Here is a 24,661-nt window from a genome sequence, read left to right on the forward strand (position 1 = left end):
CGCAAAGTTTGAAAGCAAGAAAATTTTGTATTACAGTTTTGTAAATAACTTGGACTTTTATCCATGTATTCCCACCATACCAGACACATTGAAATCTATTTGTACCTCAGTCCATATCCGATTCTCAAGAGCTCTAACATCTGGACTTAAAACTGTCTAGCTGAAGAGAAAGGTACTTATTCCACTCATTCTGTTGCTGTGGATGTTAAAAGACCAGAGTGACAACTGGTAGAATAGCCACAGACTTATGGCCACAGAGCAAACCAGCATAGTTCTGTCAGTGAGGCTAAACGTTTTAAGAATTACTCTTACACACCCTGAAATCAGGAGGTATTGTAACCTCTTGCTGCTATGAGACAAGTACAATTCATAAGAATGATAAGCAAGGGAACAGTTTGTGGCCAGCACTGGGAAGAAAGATGAAATACAGCATTTGGGAGTAAAGAAGCACAACATATAGTACATATAGTGCTAAACTAACAAGACTCCCATATAAAATAAAAATTCAATTCAGTGAAGCTGTAGAAAAGGAGATATCATAAAAACTGAGGTATAAAATGGGAGTGATTTTAAAACCAACAAAAACTTAGAAAGGAACAGGAAATTATTTTATTAGATCATAAGCAAGAAATTTGAATGAGAACTGGAATCTCTGATAGACGACCACCATCAGGACAAGGCAGTAGCTGAAGCACTGCCAATAAAACCGTTGCTTTAATATGAATTTTATATGAAGAATGCTAGTGACATAGCTGTGCCAGACACATTATCATCTAGTGTGCACATCTATCAAAATCACCATTTCAAAGAGAAGTGGGCAAATAATTTAGAACAGCAAATCACCTGAGCTAGAGAGAACATTGTAGGTCCAGGCACAGCCTGTTTTAAAGCAACAAGGAAACACCATCTACTTTTAAAAATGTTAACCAGTTTGCTCTACTTCAGACAGTAGGCAGAAGTATCTGAAACGACTAAAATCTCCATTATAAAAAACTGAAGACGATATGGTACGATTTATATGAGCACTGAAAAAAAAAAAAAAAAGAGAGAGAGCTAGGCCTCTTGTAACTTAGAGAAAGGCAATGCCAAAGTCTCTCACAAGAAGCTCACTAAGAAAATTAGTCACAGAGTGAGAAAGAACTCATAAACATGGAAACTTCAACATACAAATAAGGAAAACTAGTAGGTTTTCACTGATAAAAAAAGCTAGCAATAAAACGCATCAAGACAGTAAAAGAGGATATGAGAACTTTAAGAAATTGGGTATTAATGAACTAGAAAAAAACCAAACCTCTTTTTAGAATGGATGAAAGGTAGGCAACAGTCAGCTGGCCAGGCTCAGAGGACAACAGTTACTGCACTGTATACTACCTGGAGGCTGGTATGAAGTGGGGTGCTGCAGGGGTCTATCCGAGGACATGCCCATTAAACAACTGTACCAATGACTTGAAGGGCCAGCAGGGTGTACTCTGGTCAGATTTTTGAGATCATACTTAACTGGGGTGAAGAGGTTCAGTCAGTATGTCCAAGGGCAGGGCAGCCATTCAGATGGACCTAGACAGGCTAGAGCAATGGACCTTACAGGAACTTAACAAATTCAGACGGGACAAACAAAGCCCTGCACCTGAGAGGCTCTGGCAACGATACACACTGGGGACTGACTGGGGAGCAGTTCTGTGGAAAAGGTCTTGGCAGAGCGCAAGCTGATCCTGTGCCAGCAGTGTGCCCTGGCAGAAAAGGTCAACAGTATCCCAGGCTTTATTAAGAGCAGCATTGCCAGTAGATGAGGGAACTGATTATCACCTCTACTCAGTACTTATTGTTCCAGATACAGCCTAACGCATCTTGCTTTGGGCCCTCTGATACAAGAAATAAATCCATAAAGCAGATGCAGTAGGCCACCAAGATACTCAAGGAGCCAGAGCACTTGTCCTGTGAGGAGAGGCGAGGGAGCTGGGCTTGTTCGGCCTGGAGAGATGGCGGCTTTGGGAAGACCTAACAGCAGCCTGCCTGTATCTACAAGGAAATCAGCGAGGTCTCAAGCTCATGACAGCAGTGCACTGTGACAGGACAAGAAGCAATGAGCGTAAGTTGAAACGAGAAAAGTCCAGACTGGATAGAAAAGTCCAGACTGGATAGAAGATGACTCATTTTCACCATGAGGACAGTCAAGCACTGGAACACATAGCCTCGGGAAGTTCCATAGTCTCCTTGCCTCAAGGTTTTCAAGGCCAGATAAAATCCCTCATAACCTGGTCTGACCTCATAGCTGACCCTGCTTTGAGCAGGAGGTCAGCCTAGAGACCTCGCGAGGTCCCTTCCAACCTGAATTTCCAAGCAATCCTATGAACACAAGAACATATTTAATGTTGAGAGGTAATACATAGGAGAAAAAAAACCAAGCCCTATCACATTCCCAACCCACCAAGAACATGCACTTCAGTGTGAAAAGGTCTAAGAAAAACATCTTTGAAAGTTACATAATCAAAAATAAAACATCCACCAAAAAAACCTAAACTATGCCAAACAGTAATACAGAAAGAAATACTGAAATGACTGCAGCAGAACCATGGTTATGTCCTCTTTTAGAGTACTGTCCGTGAGTACAGACACTGAAGGCTCAAAATCCCCCCACAACACTCTAAAAACGTGAGAGCGCAGAATAAGGAAAGGTCTGAGGCAGGGGAAGATTTTACATGAATGTTTGGGCTGCAGATCTCCCTCAATGCAAGACGAAATATGACTGAGGCATACACAAAAAAAAGCACAGTTTGACAGTGTTGTAACAAATATCACTCCTCTGCTACCACAATATAAATAAAACCTAACCCACTCACAAAAAAAAACAATGTAAGAGGGTATACAATTATTTGGACAATATACTATTAAGCAGACAAAAAATTAGTAGTTGTACAAACATGAATTGCAACACTGAATTTTACAAGGCCTTGTGGATTTTATGTTTTATGTATCTGTATGTATGAAGATTTATTTGTGTATTAGAGGAAAACAAAACAATAGCAATACAAGCTTTTCCATTTCTGGCAATGAGATAACTTGTACAAAGTGAAAGGGGAAGCTATATATATAAGATCATTACGTAGGCCTGATCCAGTGCAGCAATTTTTGCACTCCTCTTTTTTGCAGAACCTTGCCTTTAATTTTCTTTTGCTTGCCTGCATATGTTAAACAATTACATTATCAATGATCTGTGTTTTTCATTTTGAAATTTGCAGGTTTTAGAATTTTTGCTGGAAAATACAACACAGTTTATTTAGTGTTCTAAAAGTTCTAGAATAAGTTTATGAAGTAATACCCATTTCCATCTTTCCCTGACATTTAAAAGTAAAAATTGCATTACTGGGTAGCTCATCTCAATTCAAAGGGATATATCTGACAAAGAGCCTTCTGAAAACAATTAATGAGCAAACTGCCTCAGTAAAATTCCATAGACATTGTTTACATTTTCCAAAAATTAGTTCTTAGACCAAGCTATTCACTAGTTATTTTTGAGATTAAAAAAAATACTTTAAAATATTCAGGTCTTATTTTCCCAATGACAATAGTAACATCCCATTGTAGAAAGGATGAGAACATGGTATTTTACAGTTTTTGATTAAGTGACTACCTGAAGATGAACTGAAGAGAGGAACAACACATAATAGCCACAGGTAGCTGAAAATATTCACCTTTTTCCCCTCCACCCACAGTTCTTATAAGATTCCTACACACATTTCTTCCCCACAAGTCTCTCAGTTTCTCTTCGCTCTTTCATTGTATCATGTTCAGCACTCTTTCAGTCTCTTTTTTAAGGAAGCTGGAGCCCAGAGTCCTCACTAGGTTTGAGCCATACGCAGCATACAGCAACCACAACAGACCTGGTTAACTGCGAGCATTCCGAAAACGCATATCTTAAGTCTTCAGCCTCTCTTGACTTACACAATACGTAGGAAATGCAGTTATCCTGAATATGTAGAAAAAGAGTGGAAGGTGGAGGCAAGACAAAACTCTTGTACCTATTGTATTCCTCCCAAGGAAAGATGAAAAGGTGAAACGGCAGAGGATCTGAGACACCTTAGTTTCTCTTAAAAGGACTGCAGAGGGAGCCATTGATTCCAAGAGGAGGAATCAAAGGAAGCGCACTCCACACCTGTTTCTTCTGGCAAGCAATGGAGGCTGCTTCAAGATTCTGGCAGCTGGAAGCAGGAACCAGAAATAGACCCTTAAGGAGCAGGGGGGAAGTCAACAGAAAACTTGCATTTTTTAAAAAAGGAACTACAAGTTGTTGAACTCCGTATTTTATTATTTCATAGCTTTTTTTTCCTTAAAATTCCAGGCAGCTGTGAATACCCACATTTTGACAAAAGTTTATACATTCAATGTTTTAAATAATAAAAGACAAGTTGTTTTATGCAAGTTTAAAAAGCTATTCACAATTAGACACTCGGTATTTAGCTTTTTAAAAATGAAATATATCAGAAGGAGCTTAGAAATAATAAACTAGTACTTTTCCTTCCAGAAGTGCAACACCTACCATTTCATACTACTCCTTCTAAAAATATCTTCAGTGAGACCCTAATAGATTCGATTAATGAGTAAATCTAATCTGGAGTTCCTAGATAAAGTCAGCCACAATTTGAAGGGTCAGAAAGTTTCAAGGGCAAAAGCAGCATCTTTCCTGAATCCTGATGTCAGAAAGCACATTTTTCCTAACAAGATTCAACACTTTCATTAGATATCCTAGCCCACTAAAACTGAACTAGTTGTAAGAGAAATCAAACATTTTCTCAGGAGAAGAGAGAGATGCTTGTAAGAAATCTTTTATTACTATTTATTACTATAAGCTATAAATTTTAAACAGTATTTTGTTGTTTCGTCTTCACCAGTTACAGAAACATACTAATGCAGATTCATCAGAGAGCTACTACTACTACCTGTACTCCCTCATTCCCCAGTTCCTTTTTTCATAGCTGTGAGGGTTTTGTTTCTTTTCTGTTTTATAAAAGACTGCAACCAGCCACCCGAGCTAACAGGAGATGAAGACTTGTAAGATTTTTCATTCGCTATTGTCTCAAACATACATGAACTGAAAACCTTGTCTGGCATACAACTAGACTCCGTGAGGAGCAGCCAAGGTCAAAAGCTGCTTTCTGCAGGTTGTGGCAATTTATTTCCAGTGCTTTATGTTACCTTCTGTTTTTAACACAGCCTACTGCAGGCCCAGCCTAAGACTGATAAATTTGGTGGTTTGTCACAACTACTGCTTTGAGACCAGTGCACCTTCCCCGCCACCAACGGCAACTCCGCCACTGCAAACAGGCCATCAGCGTTTCTTTTGTCTCACTAATACTCGCTCTACATACAATTGCACAACGCAATCATTAAAATCCAAGCAATTAGTCACTAGTCACTCCTGCCAACAGTGGTGGAAGCCCTGTAAACGCCAAGGAGTTGGAAGAACTTGTCAGAAATCTCAGAGACAATTTCAGGTCTAATAGAAATGTAATCACTACTACAAATGAAAGGAAAGCTGAGTCACCTCTCTGCCTGGCTTTATTATGAGCACTTTGGACAAACTGCATTGGGGAAAACTTTACGCATTAGCAACAGATTAATTAAATTTTTAATTTAGCTTATTTTAATAAAAATCAATGTAATTTAGCTGCAAACACTTTAATAATTTTCTTAAGAATAAATTAGTGTTAAGCTAGCATCAAAATATGCATAGAATAGCACAAATTGATTGGCAAAAATTAGTCCTAAAATATACTTTTTAGATTAAACCTTAATTTCAGCACACAGATGAAAGCATTAAAAAAACACCTTAGAATCCGTGATTTCAACTTAAAACAGAAAACAGTAGAAAAAACAGCTCCTAAAATGAGAAAGACCGAAGTATTTTTCTGAACCACACCAAGGAAAGTCTTAGAGAGAAGATATGCACAAAGTTATCTGAATTTTTGCTCTCTTTCAGGATTTTGTTGCATTGTACAGCATTGTGATGTTACTAAATTTTCATTCGAACCTATTTCTAACTCTTCTTTCAATTTTACCAAAGTGCAGTCTTGATATACAAAAAAAATACCAACACAAGACATGAACCATCTCCTAGCCTACTCACTATTTTCTTGAAATTTCTCATCAGCATCTAGATTGAGCCCTTCAATGTTACTACCATCACACAGTCCTAACTGGTTTTCCTGTTAGTAAAAAGAGAAGTGAAAACTCACTGAGGTAATGCTACTGCTAAGTCACATATCACATTCAGTACTCCCTACTATTCATTTCGAATGCTAACATGCTTAAACCGTGTATAATTAGTTTTTTTAATCACTGATCTAATACCTATGCTTGGTATATGCAGCCTAATGGTAGTTTAATTCCAACTCAATGAAATGTTACAACATGAACTATAAATGCCAACACGTTAACATATACCATCACTAAAACAGGCGCCATCCTTACATAATAACAGGACAGATTATGAATGGTGGCTCAATTAACCATTAAGAATAGAGAATTTACGTAACTCAGAATATGTAATTTATATTTCACCTAAATAAGCACCAAACCTGCAGCAATGGTTGAAAGACTAGATGTTTTGCTTCTGCCTCCAACTGTCACTAATTAATCAATTGCACTCGCAGAAATAACCTATGGCCCATTTTCTATGCAATTTTTAAAATGTTTATATTATCTAATACTCTGTGAAACACCCAGCAGCTCAACATTAATTCCTCACTAAGCTTAAAACATCTTCACAAATAACATAACAGTCACACTTTCAAAATGCTAAAAAGCCAAACGCATTTCATACTGTATAGGTAAGAAAGTGTACTTAATTAAAAAAAAAATATTATTTTTAAAACACATTACTTAGCTGCAAAGTATTTCAAATACAACAGCTCATCTCTCTCTCTCTCTCTAGTAATTCATGTGAATCTTACTCTGAAGGCAATTTTAACTACTTAGTTGTTTGCATCAAGATACTGTTTTGCCACTAACACCCTCAACCACCAAAGACGTTTAAGTCGCTCAAGTTATGGTATGACAGGATATCTAGAAATGACATTTGAAAACTTCAACTCTGAAGCTGCCAAGGCAGCTTTGAAAAACAGTTCAGCAATCTCAGTCACAAAATGCATAAAGCATTCTGAAAGAAAGGAAAAGGGGTCTCCTTTTCTTGCACCACAGTTGATGACGCACTCCATCCGTTTCGTAGTGTGTTCTGTACATACATAGTATGAATCCCAGAAAAATCTGAATTCAGTAAGACACGAGTCATTCTCGTAAATTAGTAATTTTTAAACTAATTTTCTGTATTATTCTTCAGCTAAAGAACATCAGCATTTCACGAGCCATGAATTCTTGCTAAATTCTGCAACTCTGAAAAAACCTTTTACACTTCCGTAACAAATCTTTAACGCTCTTTCCATTTAGGGGAAAAATCTGACCCAAAGGCCCTTGAAAAGCACACCCACCACCACTACGTTGAACAGCCACTCATGTACAGCCCAGTGACTCTATTTAGCCAATTCATTTTAGAGTTAATTTACTATTTATGGTGCAGACACACATGAACAAGTTATAGCAGTTTAAACTGACATCTGTAAGTGGCTGTTATTTTGATACACACACTGCTAACCACCCTGATTGAGAAAAGAGAAAACATGTTAACTGCTCTCTTCCACTTAGATTTGGAAAGGTGTGATGCATTGCCACAAAAGGACAACAGGCATAAACAACAAATAGAATTTTTAATGGCTCAAAAAAAGCAGATGATAAACAGAATTACTGAAAACTAAATTATACTTTTGCACTATACATTCAATCACTTTTACTATCATGAATACTGTTTTTGGCTGTTTGTTAGGAGTGACTGAAAGTGACATAAACCAGGCACACACAAACAGGTGCTGAAATTTTTCTGCTTTAAGAGATCTGACTAGACAGGAAAGAGAGAGAAAGAAGAACTTTCTTTTCTGTGTTCACAGAAAAGAAATCTATTGTGTGGATTCTAAACACATAGAAACTGCCAGCAGCCCAGAATTGTTCCTGAGCAACAATCAGCTGGAGGCTCAGAGCAATTCTGCTGTAAGTATATATATTAACCCTGCTTTAAGCCTGTCTTAGGCATCCACTTATGACCACTGTCAAAAAGGAGAAGTAATACAGGCTATTCACACTTACACTGTACAACTACTTTCCAGTTTCTCCAGTTATCAGAATGTAAATCTAAACTCGTTTTAGTCCCAAGGGAGTCACTGACAATGCTGCTTGCTTGTGTAATTCTTCCAAAAGTCTCAGGATTATTAAAATTGTTAGGTATCTGACAGACCATCAAACCATTAAAACACCCACTCATCTCTGGGGCAGAATGTGGGATTTTTTTGCTTGCACACATTACAGCTTGTCCTCAAACAATAAAATGAAATGGCATCAGAATAAGTTTTATCTCTATGAATCACATGTGGAAACTCTTCACCTGTTGCAACATACTGTCACGGTTTAGTCCAACACACCTTCTTATATGATTTCAGAGTACTTTGATGACATTTCTTAGCAATCTAATTTCACACAGGCTTACTGCATCCGTAGACAACTACTACATTCTCTCTTTTTCATAATACACTGTCTTGTCTACTATCCAAATGTCTCAGCAAATAGACTTTAAACAAGTGACAGAAAATGCTGACATGCTTTTAATGTTGCTTTTACCCTCAGGGAAACTGATATTGTGCAATACTTTTTCGTCGAGTTCAAGTGTCCTTAGTTGCCCACATAGTCTCTTATCTACTGTAACAATTAAGACGATCACTATGATTTTTAGTGTCAAGAATCTAAAAAAAAAAAAAACACAAACCTCTCATCCACTTCTTCCACACCCAATGAGAGAAGAAAAAATTTTGAGGAACTGAAACAAATTCGTATCTGTCTAGTTCAAACTGAAAATGAAGTTGTAGGGTCATGCAAATTTATGAAGTCAACAAGACCAGTGAGTTTTACATCTCAATGACTCAGCCAAATTAATCAGACTACAAGTTATTTGGAAGGGTAAAGTAAGCTTTCACTGTCCACGGCTCAAATTTCTCCCCAAACACCTAACCCCTCAATCTGCCGTAAGACAGTACGATTGAACACAGTTCAATGTGCAATGTCCCTGACTGTCGCCAAAATCATGGTGGGACTATACCAGGTTAGCTCTCAAATGCAGAACTGTTTTTAATTTTTTAAGCAAATATTATTTGGTTTTTTGTTTGTTTGTTTCACAAAGTATTGTAAACTGCTATAATCAACTGAAGAAGAGATGCTATTGGTTGAGAAAAAAATAACAAGAAAACATTTATGAAAAAGAAAGAACCTTTAAAAGAATGGAAAAAGTGAGTTTAAAGTGAGTTTTATTTAAGACTGAAGCATTTCTTCCTTTAGAAATCTCAGATAGACACCTGTTCACTGCAATGACACTCCATACCATTGTACTTCCTTCACATGAACTGTACATATGAAATGGCTGGATCAAAGGACTGTGTGATGACAGTCCTTACAGATCTTAAAGTCAATTTGGCAGATGATGGTATTTTCCAAGGGAAAGAAAATACAACATTGTATTAACCTTCTCTTTTGTGCTTCAAAAGCACTTCAGGGTATTCAGAGATCAGATTAGTATCTTTATTTTAGCAATTTTTATTTTAGCAATTTTAGGCTTCACTAAAAGGTAAATAGGTTTCAAATGAGTAATCCATCCTGCCTCTGTAGAAAACAGTACACCCAACTGAGAAAATCTTGTACTTGATCCTGAATTTCTTTAAAAATGTGCAAGCAGCTAAGCTATCAACAGCAGTCCTTTAAAATACTCCAAGTAACACTGTCTGCTTAATTCCGTGTTCTTTTTTTCAAAGTCCTCAACAATTTTACCTTGTTTATAACTGCTGGTTTATAACTGCCAGTAGACCCTGATAACATACAGTACTGGTTTTGACTGGGACAGAGTTAAATTTCTACATAGTAGCTTGTATGGGACTATGTTTTGGATGTGTGCTGAAAATAGTGTTGATAACATACTGATGTTTTACTTATTGCTGAGCAGTGCTTACACAGTGTCAAGGCCTGTTCTGCTCCTCAGACCAGCAAAAGTAGGCTGGGGGTGTAGAAGTATTTGGGAGGGGACACAGCTAGGACAGCTGACCTCAAATGACCAAAAGGGTATTCCATAGCATATGATGTCATGCTCAGCAATAAAACTGAGGTGAGGGTGTGACGGGAGGTGTGCGTGGAGGTTGACAGGGGCTGCCATTGCTCAGGCACTGGCTGGGCATTGGTCAGTTGGTGGTGAGCAATTGTTTTCATTTTGCATTACTTGTTTTTTCTTGGGTTTTATTTTCCCCTTTCTTTTTTTTTTTTAATTTACTTTAAATCATTAAACTGTCTTTATCTCAACCCACATGTTTTCTCACTTTCATCCTTCCGATTCTCTCCCCCATCTCACTGGGCGACAAATGAGTGAGCAGTTTTGTGGTGCTTATTTGCTGACTGAGGTTAAACCACATACCGTAATTATAGCTCTTTGCTACAATGCCTTGAAATTTTGAAATTCAAAGTTATAAACTCATAAGCAGGTTTTTTTCCCTCATGTAGAAAGGCCCAACTATGTAGTGTTTTGTAGGAAAGTTTTACTAGGTTCTTTGGTTGGCCACAGTGTTAAAGTTCAAGAGAAAAACTAACTAAAAATTTCTGTTCTCCTTGACAGACTATGTTAATTTCTTTTTAAAACAAGAGTATGGCATAACATTTTTACAAGCTTTTATAACATGTTATTAAAAGGGAGGACTACTTTATTAACTTAAGATTTAAAGTAATTTAATTCTTTACTGAAAGATTAATGGATTTTCTTTTTTTAAAAAAAAACAACATGATATGCAAATATTTTGTTTTGAAATTACTCTCCTAAGGAGTTGTAACACTTTTGAGCTAGAAAAATGAAGCTAGCAGAGCATGATAAAGATACATCAGTTTCTGTTGTAAAAATTGTCTTTGTACTCAGACCAGTTCTTAAGCTATACCTTACAGAACAAGCATAAGGTAAGTGTCTCGTTAGGCAGAATACTTCTCTACTTTTAAAAGACTTTACAAGATACTTTACGCAAAGACTCTAGGAACTTAGTACAGTTGTAGGTCAGCATTAGAAAGACTAGCTGCTCCTACAACTCGTGTTCCAGAAAAATGACGGAAACATGCCCTATATATCAGGGAACAGAAACGTTGGAAGCTCCACAAGTAACCCACCAGCAGACATAAAAAATGAATAAACTAACGCATTCCAAAAATATGGTGAGTGATTAGAACCAAAAAAAAAAAAAGACTTTCCTCTCTACACAAGGGAGAGGCAACAGCCACATGAGTAAACTGAAATCTATTCTATTCTGACTTGTTCAGTATTCGCAACCAAGTACACTGAGGTTGAAAGCAACAAGCCAAAATTTTCAGGGGTAGCAGCGATTCATACTGCAGAGAACTCATCAAGTCTGAAAGCACCATGTACCAGGCCAGTACTAGACTGGAAAACAGCTTTTTTTTTCTTTTTAATTACGGTGATGAAGCATTCTGTCCATTTCATTACTGTATAGGCCTCAGTCTGAAGGTCGTTTAGTGCCATCCCAACAGAAACCGAGTTCTGTAGCACTAAGTAGTACCATAAGCTGCAGAGATACAGGCGTTAAGGTTTTGGATGCCGTGCTAAGTGTAACTCCCCAACTAAGATTTTCTTTTTACTATGTTAATTCTAAATCCCACACAATGAAAGCACCAGTCTAACTCTTGCACTACTGCCAGCATCAAGCAACATCCACTATCAAAATCAGAGCATAACTTACCCATAAATGCACGTAGCGGAACACTTGTGCTTTTAAGAAAGATACCTGCTGACTGGCAACGCTCCCTCCCAACACCACTTCCTTCTGAATTTTAAGCTTCTGTTTATAAATATAAAAATATGTAATTTAACAGATGAAATACAAATACTACTCAGGCAGACTTGCATATCTTTATTTTCAACAAATATGAAATAAAAGCAAGAGCTGAGATACTTGAGTGACATGTACTTTTTAACCTTTTCATCACCTGTGTGTGCACGCTTCAGAAAAAAAACAACACACAAAAAAACCCAAAAAACATTTCCAGTGCCAACAGAGTTCTGCAGAGTGATTTAAACAGAAGGAGAACGCTAGTTCACAACTAGACACCAAGAGGCAAGAAAAATAAGAATTAACCAGGATAAGAACAAGCGGGCAATAATGTAAGGGGAATATTCATGTGGACAGATAAGAACAGGTGGGCAGCTTGAAAGGAAGTAAAACAAGGATTAACAGGTAGCCTCAAGACAACTTGGCAAGTGGCACTGGACAGTAAGGCTGAACAACAGGACAAGCCATCTTAATGTTTGTGTCACTGGTTTTTAAAAAGTCACTGGAGTATGGAAAAGTAGGCTAAGTTTCCAGACTACCTATTCAGTTTTGCTATAATTTTTTCCATAAAACCCAATGAAAACTTTGAAGAAAAATACATTTGTCTAAACCCATACAGTACAGAAACTTCTCCCTTTTCTTGTACTTATTAGGAGTTGAGCATTATTACAAATCCTGTGTATCCACATTTTTAATCAAAATTTTGTATGCCTAGATTTTTAACATACAAAGCATTCGAAGGGCAGAACTAGCCATTTTTCCTCCTTTCCCTTCTACAACATTCAATCAAATCCACAATTCATACATACCTTTCTATAAATTACTTAGGTCGAAGTCCCTCCTTCCCTGCAAATTCATAGGTTTTGACTTTGAAAGATGAAGGAACAACAAGGAGGGGAAGGGGAAATTTTACACTGGACATGAAAATTTTAATTGCATTTTTTGAGAAAGAAGTTTGCAACATAAGCTCAAAACTCCTGCCAATATTGAAAGAAATCTAAAAATACTTCAAATCAGGCGTAAAATTTTCCTTCCTCCTGCAATATTTTACAGCAAAGGAACAACTGAGAAACAAAGTTTAAGTGTGCTTGTGCAGTAATCCTTAACAGATGGATGAAAACAGCTGAAATCAGCCACAGACAAGAAGCACACTGCCTGTTGATATTTTCAGAGTACCAAGGCTGGTAATGGAAAAAGCCTAGTAATCACTGGTGGCAAGTTAACTACCACAAAATATAATTTAAAAAAAATAAAAATAAAATCATAATCCAAAGAACAGTAGAGGGTATGAAGTTCCAAGTAGAAATGTTGGTTTTGTTTTTTTTTTTTTTCCTTTTTGTGAAGGAAGGAAAAAATATCCTGAAAAGCCAGAAATCAGACACCCCGTCCCCCAACTATTTTATAAAGTGAAAAGATAGTTCATTGTATGATATTCACAGGTAGATCATGAGGATAAAATAGGCTCAATTTTCCTGTCAAATGAGACTTCTATGTCTGCCAAATATAATGATGTTTTTAAAAACTCTATGCTCATTTGAAAAAGCTTACTTCTGTACAGGTCTTTTCCCCTCTTTGTGGCATTAACACTAGGTAACTACTGGAATCAAGAGCGTGCTATTGACAGGTGCCAGCTGTCTTTACCATGTTGATGCCATGTTAACAGAAAGAGTATTTTCTGACAGTCTGACAACAAGGAAGAAACTGTGACATCAAACAATGAAAATAGTTAAGATGAAAAGCCCTGGCAACAAAACCACCAACACAGTAAGTTTCTCCAGAAGCAGCCTATGGAGCAGAGGGGTGGGGAGAAGGGGAAAGAGCATATGCAAAAACCACTCTGCTGGAAAGCAATCCAATGAATGACAAAAGGACATGCTGCCAAAAAAATAAAGAGAGGAACCCTAGAAACTTCCCAAGAATGCGAAATTGAGAACAAGAGCACAACTCAATTACCACAATAAAAAAAAAAAAAAAAAATTACAAAATGAAATAAACACATATGCATTAATAACAGTGGAGGAAACAAACATTAAAGTGAGGACTGAGTCCATCAGTAACTTTCCTTAAGCTTAATTACCAAGAAGTTGCCACTGGATTTGTCATTCACTTCAAGAATGGCATGAAGGCCAGCTTTTGTAGTAGTGCTGCTACAGCAATAGGAGACAAGCAGGTCTATCACTCTTCATGATGCCTGACTGCAAGGATTACATTTTCTAATCATACCTCATGTAATCCTAATTAGTTTGAAGCACATATATTTTTAAAGTGACCTGCTCAGCTCTATATGAGGCACAATTTTTTTTTTCTTTTTCAAAAACAGAAGGAAATCTCCTTTTCTCTTCAAGGCTTCGTCTTGATAGCTCAGAATACTATACAGTCTAGGATGCAAGAAAATCTGAAGCAGTTATAGAACCAAACCAGTTCACAAGGAGTAAAGGATGATATATCATTCATTTTCCACTGTATGATAGAGTCTTCACGTATAACTTGTTAGGTTATTTTCAGACTGGCACCATAAGAAAATGAATTCTTGCGGTATCTAAATCTTTATAGCCAAATATTCGTGGTATCTCCATCAAAAGACGATTTTGATGTTATCCCTGACACCCCAGAATACTTCATTCAAGTATATCTCAATCTACAATAAATTTAGTTCCTCACATTATGCCCTTGTGATTCCAGAAGAGAAGTACCAAGGCTTTTTAGGTGTTAGGACTGCTGACAGCATTAACATACTGCCTCTTCCCATGCTACTGGGCAAGAACATAAAAAGCAAAGTAAGAGACATCTTTTCTATGAATTAAATGTTCTTTTAACATTTGGCTCGGGAACCAAGTGTTGATAACTGGTCATGGGATCCGCATCTCAGGTGACTGAGACTATTATTCTAATCACTGCTTTTCCTGCAATACCAACAGGAACCCCTCTTGCTTTGTCATTTTGTGGAGTCAGATGAGTCAGTTACAAACACTGTGAGATACAGAACTTCATGTAGTGAGCCTCACTCTTTACAAAGATGCATTATGAGCATGTCTTTCCATGGTGATACATAAAGACAAAAAACCTTGGTATCAATACAACAAAGATATCTCTAGAAGTTAGTATATTTACTTCCTTCCCCTCAAGTTCAACGCATACTTATAGAAAATAAGACAGATCAATTTGCAACTCGAGATCAGCTTAAGACAAGTGTCAGAAGTGATTGTTTGGTGACATTTTGGCAAAGACTCTTCCTGGCAAGATATAATACACCATGGAAGGGATTCGTCTACAGAGTCCAAAGACAATTTTCTTTGTCTGCTTGTTCAAGTGCGTTTCAATTTAAATTTGGATGAAGTGATAACAGGAACATTCTGCAAGAGGTCCAAATGCAGGTTTCCCACTTCTTGTCAAGAGCAAAACTGAATAAGAGAGAAATTCTGAACAGTGAAGAAACATCTGCCAGACCCCAGAGCATCTTAATTTTTTTTTTCTTTTCAGAATGCATCAAGCACAATCACAGCAAGGCTGTTTACTACTCAACAGAAATGCTTTAAGTGTAGCTGGTACCAAGGCATTCCAGCATGAAGGCCTGGGCCTTTGTCTTTTGAACATAAATTGGTTTTTAACTTACATTTGATGTTGGTTTATGTTTGTATCTTAAGAGACAAACGGAAAAGTATGAAAATAAATTCTCAAATCTTTTCCTCCACTTTTGCAACAACAGCTTTAATGCTGTTGTTGAAGTCTTACAAGACTGAAGAAATAATTTCAAGTCAGAAAGCTTGCCTGCTTTTCTTTCGTAATTATTCTGCAGCAGCCAATAACAGATGCTATGAATCACCATAAACAATAATTTCAATCCTTGTATCGCACACAAAAATCTTTTTTTTTTTGGTTAAAAATGAATTATCCAGAGCAAAGGCTAAGAATGGGGCCTTAATCTGACCTAATATATGATATAATCAAACTTATAATCACTGAAGTAGTTGGAATGTGCTTAATCAGCATTAAATAATCTCATAAGACCTATGAGCTGCACTCTCAACTTCTACAATGTTTAAGAGCAGAGCTTCAAAGGAGTTGCTAACATATGAAGTGTTCCAAGTTCTTTTTTAATATCCATAGGAAATAAAACGCTAGAAGATGACAACTTCTGTAGATATCATTTGTGGGCTCAAAAAAATAATTTCTGCTGAAGGTAAAAGAATAGGTAAATTACAGGATTTTTCAGAACAGAGTGTAAACTGACTGGAGTCCAAAAGGACTGCTAGTACTTAAATATGGGTATAAAAAGACCCAATAACAACACCTAGAAAAACACAGAAAAGATTGACTAATCCAAACAATAAGCATAACAAGACTATATATTTAGCTTTTAGTTACAGATTAGTGTTCTGGAATGGGTAAAAAGGGAGAAATGAAAGGTCCTCATAAAATATGAATGAACAGGTAGTTATATTAGTGTCTTTAAAGCACAAAACTAACTTTACCAAAAAACTCATGTCATCTGCCTGGAGGAGATGTGGAGTGAAGGAGGAAAAGAAAAAAAAAAAAGTCCTGACAAAAGGAAAAAACCTGAACTATATTGCCAAAGTCTGAAAAAATACTTCTTAGAAAAATGTATCTTTATGGAAATCGCTCACTAGATGATGTAAACATTTATAAATTAATGATATCATTTTAATGATACAAGACAACACAGTGGCATATACTTTGCCTAAATTTTTCTAGGACAAATCCTTGAACTGTTATAGCTATAAAATTCTACCGAGACCAGGAAAGAGAGGATAATAATTTACAGACTAAAGGAACACTGAAAAATACACCTCAGTGAGTAGTCCTGTACATCACAGGATGGGGACACGGACTAGATGTAGTCATGAGTCTTTTTTGCTTAATATATACGAATTCTATACAGCTCTTTAATTAATAACACTGAATACCACATGCATGACTGCAAATCTCCCACATTCTCTAAATGACAATTGTTTCAAAGCAATACTGAATACACACTTAGGTATTCAAAGTCAGTCTAAAAGATTTGTTTTGAAATTTAAGCTTACTAAATTTTTTGAACACCTAATGCTGGAACGGAGATACAAGAACGCCAAAGAAAAGCATACTTTTCATTGGAGGAAGAGACTAAATTCAACAAGACAGTTACTTCAATCTACTTCCTACCACACTGACAAAAAAGCAAAAGCTGTGTATCCATATATAAACACACACATACAGGCACGTGTGTATATACATAAATATGTACATGGACAACCTGATTCTCTCTGGTGAAAAGTAAGCACCAGTAACCATGCTAATAAAATCAATAATTAATTGCACCATAACGTTTCCTCTCACATGTGCACCTGCCACTGATCCTTGAAATCACATCCTTGTCAAGAGATGTATTCAATACTCCGGAAGGCTGCAAATACATCCACTGATATGTTTTCATTTGTCAGCTCCTAATCTAGCCAGCTTTCCTTCAAAGTTATTTAAAATTAACACAATTCCTAAAGTACATGCAGGAAAATTACCAAATCCTTTCTCTAATAATTAATCACCTCCTAAATTGATGCTACAGCTTAAAAAAATGTTTTGTTCTATTAGAGTATGAAACAATGAGAACATCTCTCAAAAAAGCTACAGCTAGAAAAGAACAAGTTTTTATTTTAGTCCTCTAGCTTTTTACTTTTTCAGCCAGTCTCTTGCACAAAACTACAAGCAAGCAATGATTCAGATTTTCATGAAATTTAGGAGCCATTTTTATTTTAAACACAGCTCAACTGCAAAGTTAACAATTTGTTGAGACAGGACTATAAAATAAATATATAAGCCTATTGAAGAACATGATAATCACTACCTCATTATGCAAACCAAAGTAATTAATGACTCAAGATCTGCATCTTCAGGAAGTAAGCAAAAAGCAGGACACAACCAACATTATATTCGACAGCACACTTTATAGTCTGTTGTCCCAACAAGATATTTTGAGAATGAGAGGTACCTTTAAAAGCAACATACTATCCAGTGTCACAACAAAGCACATGCTGGCAAGTACAAGGAAACAAGAAGCCGAACACCTTCAACATACATCAGTCAGTAATACACAAACACTGACACCTGCGCCTAAGGGCCCACATGCCTAATTCTTAAGTCAGTTGCAAGGGTGGGTGGGTAGGAAGAAAGCTTGACAAGCTCCTCCAGTTCTAACAAATGGAATACAATCAAGGTTAGTATTTCTTGACAAGAGTCTCCTCTTTCCTTCCAGGGCGTGTCCTAAAACACGTGTTCCAATCCTTAGTAGATGGCAAAAAAGCCCATCTTTCTAAAGGCCTTTAAAAACTTTATTTTTCAAATGTCTCCAGCGTAATAAATATTATTTACTTGCATACAGGTATTTATTAAAAATACCACCAACAGTCAACGTTCACTCCATCCATCCCCCATTCCAGCCACGCAAGCTCTTGTTCCTCCAAAATACAGTGACATTTACCTCACTGACCTTGGGACTGCCTTCCTCCAGTATTTCTCCCTCATCAGTTTGCATGGGAACAGGATCTGTGCAAAGCTCTGCAGAAATGCAAAATACTGCCTAAAAGATAAAAAAAAGAAAGATATATTTTAAAAACAATTATTTTTTTGTGTTTACCAGTGTTACGCGAGTTGGCGGTGCACATAAATAACAATTCTAGGCTGTGACCTTTAATGTTCCTATTCTGCATATATTCGCTGAATTTATGTTTTACACAAACAGGTAAGACAACTGTTATTCAGGATAAGACATAACTCTACTTAATTAAGAGAAAAAAAGCACCTAACAGGAATACACTTTCTTTTTAATTTTAAAATATGTCATTGCTGAGTATTTTATGTAGTTATTGTGTTTACTTGTTAAAGCTCTAGTCAGTAAGGAATAATCACATGGACTAGAGCTGAGCAATTCTTACTTGCTAGGAAATAGCTTTTGTGCAAATATAAGCTCCACAGATTCAGTTTGCAGAAAATCTAAAGGTATGAGCTTGAAAAACTGTCAGATTTTCAGTGACCCCACAATAACTCCAAATTCTTACTTTAGAGAATTTTTCCTTGACTTCATTTTAGAAATATATTCTACGTTCTAAATGGTTCAGGGAACTGATAAAGTAATTCATCTCTAGGTTGACATTTCCAAGCTAACCCAGGTCAACACCTCCACTGTTTCCAATATTCAATGCTACTTGGTAACTGATTTTTAAATTTGTTTGACAGTATCAGTGCAGTTCTGACTGAACAAAATCTACACTCCAAACTCCATTCTTAGAATTGCAAAGTAATTTATGAAAGAATGCAATACAGTTAGAAAAACTGTAGTTACAAAGATTATAATGTCTTCTACTCCAGAGGATGAGTCATCTTTCAGGGGTAATGGATCAAATTAATCAATTTAGGAGATCAAATGCACCAGCATAAATTCAGCAGGAATCTCTGACTCTCAAAATGCAAGATGTAAGCTATTAACAGATCTAAAACATTGCAGGTATGTCCAAAGTAAAGGCTCACACCGAGTTAAAAACTCTCTTAAAGCCAAGAGCTGTTGGCCTATAACAGCTGTCCCTCTCAAGATGCTGTAACTCTTCAACTGCACCAGCATTTAAAATCCATTTAAAGTCTTTCCACTTCATTTCTGCACTTCAACTACAGAGCTGCTGACTCTACTGTCACCTTCACAGCAGCAATTCCAAGCTTGGAAACTGACAACTTTGGGAGTGCGAATAGTAATGAGGTCAAAAAGAGAAAGCTTGAAAATCGTTCATCTAGATGCACTTCCTTCATTTCAAGGTTAAAGCCTGTTCATAAGGTGAGGCTGTCTGTACTGCCAATGTCTTCTGTATGTTGTGCATGGGTAGACAAATCTGTCATGGCTATTAATTTGACATAAGGAATAAAGAATATGTTCTACAAACATAAAGGGCCTAAAGCTACAAAACATTACATACAACTTATTAAATCTTATAACCAAACAAGCTGTTATGTTCAATAATGTCACATATTCTAACGCAAAGCATGAGAGCTGTAAAAACTTACAGCACAGTCATTTCCTTTTCTGGGGAAACAGGAATGAGAATAAGGCAGAACTCTCACTCAAATTCTCATCAAATATTCTGCGTGCAGCACATAATTAAAAAAATGGTAGGTATCAAATGCTAAACAAGACTTTTATCGTGCATCTATGCCAAGATCTTCCTGCATGTAACAAGCATCTCACTCCCAGGCCACCTTCGGTTGGGCGGCAGGAGGGAGGAGGCGGCCGGGCAGTCCCTGTCCATGGTACTTCACCACACTCTGAAACCAACTCCAAAGCGCCAAGAGCCAGGAGCTTCTGAGCATGAGTTTGCAGAACCTGATTCCAGTAATCGGGAAGCACCACAGATCGTTAGACTGATGTCTAACGGTCAAAATAGCTTTGGCCAAAAGGATTGCTGTGGCACTGAACTGGCTTCAAATCAGGGAAACAAGCAAGATTGGACTTGAGCTACAGCAGCATTCAAAAAAGCATACAAAATAAAACAAGACCAGTCAGGTCAGGCCAACACCACTACAAGGATGGGTCATTGCTTGTTCAGAGTGCTGGAAGAACTCAAATATGAACCTCTGAAAAAATGCCACGGTTCTCTTCTGAGATATTCCTCACTACTAGAGGAATGGAAAGTGGCAAAATTTGACACCACTTTTTACATATTACTCCTGGAAGAAGACAAAAAAGTATGAACCAGTGCATCTCAAAGGAAAAAAAAAGGTCAGTAGAACTAAGAAATTAAAAAAAATAAATAGAAAGGCTACAAGAACAAAGATAAACAAGCTCTCCCACAGAGGACAGATTAAATACACTGGGATTATCCACAGCTAAGAGAGCAGAGCAAGAAAAGAAAACCAGAGAGAAATCAATAAAAAAGCAGATGTAATGGAGCAGAGACTTTATTCACTCACTCTTCATTTGTCCCATAATTCATGTTTTATGAGCTTAAACATTCAAACCATATATCATACCATTTCATACAAGGCTCAGTTAGAGTGAACTCACTCACACGGGACAGCAAGAAGGTGGAAGTTTCACAAGGGGAAAACAACATCCACCAAAAACAATCTTGCAGCTGGTGTAAGAAGACCCCAAGCCACAGACTGCAAGAGGAAGTTTCGCTGAACACTGCTCTTCTGTTGTATTTTTCTCCATTGCATTTGCTTCTGACTTCTTTCAGGAGACAAAACTCTGGCAACAAACTACAAGTCCAATTCAATACTATGATTCTTATGCTCTTTCTGCATACATGCATCCTTGATTCCCATGGCCACTGGCACAAAAGTGCTGCATTTCAAGTTTGTTTATTGCTAATAGCAGGCATTTGGGGACTCCCAAATCCATGGGAAACTACCTCTATAGCAGACTTTTGTAGCAGTCATTTACAACTGAGGATGACTTCTCAGCCAACAAAGTGACTGCTTACTGCCAGCCTGTGAAGAAACAACATAATTATTCCATGTTGTTGACACCGCCTCTTCAGCTTACTAGCTTCTGAGCAGAGCCCTAGAAGCCCCACATACAGTAGTTTATTTTGTACACAGAGGATAGACAGGCAATCAAAATTTGTACTAGTGTCCTATAGGACTGGAAAAAAAAGCCAAGTGCCAAAAGGTATTTACTTACTTATATCCAATATTTACGTGATATGCCAGGTTCTCAGGGGATAAAAACACCTGAAGTTTATAGACAGTGCATTTAGATTGTCAGATCTGACATCTATCAACAAAGTCACTCTTGAAGAACATCAAAAGTATGATAATCCTCCTCTTCCATTCTTGCATATCTTCACCCAAACTACTTCAGATGGGACTAAAGTCCCCCAATATTTCTATTTACGTGATGTCTTCTAGCAAAATTGAGCAACTTCAGCTTGAGTGAGGACTCCTTTCAAAGAGGGTCTGACTAATATCAACGCACAGATACGTCAACATATGACGCATGTCTAAAGTTAGTAACAATTTTTATTTAACCCTTTAAAATATCATACACTGATGAGAATCTATTCTCAAAAGTAAAAACACTCGCTAATTTGAACTGGCTGCAGTTTTAATGAACTTTAATGCCTACTATAATATTGTCCTGTCATAAAAAAATAAGGCTTTGGGATAATCTTGTCTGGTATTTAGTCCTATTTATGTTCCATCTCTTTCTGCAGCAAAGATGTGCACATTTCATTCAATGGTATCAGGACGATGGATGAGCTATCAGTCATAAATTCAGTGTAAGCACAACAGTGCAAAGCACCTTCTCTTCACTACTGTATTCTAGCCCACTCTGGCAAGTAAAACCTGAGCCAAATTTCCATGTACTTATAAATCCCTGAAAAGTAATACCAGTGAACGCTTCCTCAGGCCTCGTTTTCCCCCAGATGGAATGGTCCAACATTCAGAAACACCAGGTCCTCATGAGCAAGAGAAAGCTGAAATCCAAATGTCTTCAAATTTACTGTTCATCAAACAGGCATCACTGGAGTTAAGCACCTTATCTAATGGGCCTTTCATACAGAAACACTTTTGCTTCAGATTGCCAGCAGCAATCAAATACGGACTAAAGAGGAAAACTGTTCTTCATTTGATACAGAAGAAAAAATTATTTCAAGCTTCTGAAGAGTGCAGCTGCAAGAGAAGCACTTATTAATGTAAAACCAATTGCAGTTCCTGTGACTGCCAAAGTCTAAACTGGACATGGCCTACCGGAAAACCCTTGAAGGGCAGTGAGGCTGCGCAAACTGTCACCATTACAGACAGTGAGCAGAAACTGAGGGTAGGTCCCAAACTCTCTCACAAGGGCACAAAGCAAAACAGGCACACAAGTGCTCTTCAAAGATCGTGATCTTGTTTATATGGCATACTTGAGAAAAAAAGCAGTTAGAACAAGGCAAGTATCGTACTGCATGATGTCTTAAATGAGGCTGTGCTGATTTGACACAACTGTATTGAGACATGATTGCAATCATTAGTCTCTACGTAGGTAAGTAGACAAAAATCTGTTAATTTTTAGCAGATGGTCTAGCCATATTATATCTAATTGCTACAGCTTTACATTACATCGAGTTTGTTAAGAATGTACAAAAGCAACATAAAATTTAACATATGGAAAAAGAACAGAATATTTTTTGTCACTTTTTTTGTCACAAGTGTGAGTGGACAGGTTCCGAGACAAAAGCAAGAGCATCCAGAAGATAAACAAAATTTGAATATAACTTCATTGCTTATAGGAACTAATCACTTACCAACTCCAGTGGCTTTAAAATCTCATCATAAATTAATTAATTTTCAAAGAAAACCATCACACATATCACCACATCAACTTTAGCTGACAAAACCAAATCACATCAGGCAGTTACAGAAAAAACTCCATACCCAAACCCACAGGAAATAACACACTAGAAAGTACATGAAAACAGCAGTATATCCTATAGTCGGTTAAGAACTAGTATAGGCTAATGTTCTCACCTCCCAACTTTAAAGAATGCAATATTGAACTTCGGTTGATTTTTACCTTTGACAGTTTCCAAGGGCTGCCAAAGCCCACAAGGATCCGTCCTGGCTACATTCAGTGCAAAAACGAAACCCTAAAAGGAGACAAAAAAAAAAAATTGTAAAAGGTCAACCAACCATGGCATTACCAGATGAAAAACCCATACAAAACCAAAAGTCAATTGTCTTCAAAGCTCAGCAATCCTTACTCCCAAAGCATTTAGAAAAAGTCATATTCATCTTCATAAAATCATGTAAGATAAACAAAAAATTGTAATCACAAAAGAAGCAATACAGTTCCCTCTCCCTCCCCCATAATTTATGCAGTATTGGGGATATGGGGGCAAAGAATTATAGTTAGGGTTAGAGTTAAGGAGAGAGGTACCTTTCTCCTCACAACTCTTCAACTGCCACCCCAGCCTAGGAAATTCTTCAAAGGCAAGAAGTTTATATATTGCAAAGATCATAAAATCACAGAATGGTTTGGTTGGAGGGGACCGTAAAGATCATCTAGTTCCAACCCCCCTGCCATGGGCAGGGACACCTTCCACTACATCAGGTTGCTCAAAGTCTCATCCAGCCTGGCCATGAACACTTCCAGGGATGGGGCATCCACAACTTCTCTGGGCAGCCTGTTGCAGTGCCTAACCACCCTCAGAGTGAAGAATTTCTGCCTTATTTCTCATTGCAATCAACAGTCGTTCAGGTTAAAGCTGTTGCCCCTTGTCCTACCACTACACATCCTTGTAAAAAGTCCCTTTCCAGCTTTCTTGTAGGCCCCCTTTAGGCACCGGAAGGCTGCTAAAAGGTCTGCCCAGAGTCTTCTCTGAAACAACTGAACAACCCCAACTCTCTCTGAGTCTGTCTTCATAGCAGAGGTGCTCCAGCCCTCTGATCATCTTCACGGCCCTCCTCTGGACCTGTTCCAACAGGTCCATGTCCTTTGTAAAATAGCATTTACTTGCTGAGCCTTAGGCTCAAGTTTTACCAAATTTAGGCTTTTCCAGAATAAAGTTGCACCAGCCAATATACATAACTTTGTAATATTTGCTCCATTGAAAAAAAGCACTACTTTCATCTCGAGGAACTCAGAAAAGCAAGTTGCATTTACCTGGCTTCACTAGACAGCAGGAGATTAAGGAAATATTTTCAATATCTTTCAATAGTAAAAGTAATATGCA

At 37.4% G+C, this 24,661-nt stretch overlaps 1 protein-coding gene across 7 annotated transcripts in view; it reads right to left on the reverse strand.

The window, feature by feature from the left end:
- Positions 1–18,527, reverse strand: part of TNRC6B (trinucleotide repeat containing adaptor 6B) — a 115,964-nt gene extending 97,437 nt beyond the window's left edge. For all 7 annotated transcript variants that reach the window (XM_086611057.1, XM_086611056.1, XM_086611053.1 and 4 more), the window contains exon 1: positions 18,436–18,527. In XM_086611057.1, coding sequence (XP_086467183.1) covers positions 18,436–18,489 — 54 coding nt within the window. In that variant the 5' untranslated portion in view covers positions 18,490–18,527. The remainder of the gene's footprint in view (positions 1–18,435) is intronic.
- Positions 18,528–24,661: the final 6,134 nt, after the last annotated feature.

This window comes from Tauraco erythrolophus, chromosome 4 (assembly GCF_009769465.1).
Source record: "Tauraco erythrolophus isolate bTauEry1 chromosome 4, bTauEry1.pri, whole genome shotgun sequence".
In the NCBI taxonomy this organism is placed as follows: domain Eukaryota; kingdom Metazoa; phylum Chordata; class Aves; order Musophagiformes; family Musophagidae; genus Tauraco; species Tauraco erythrolophus.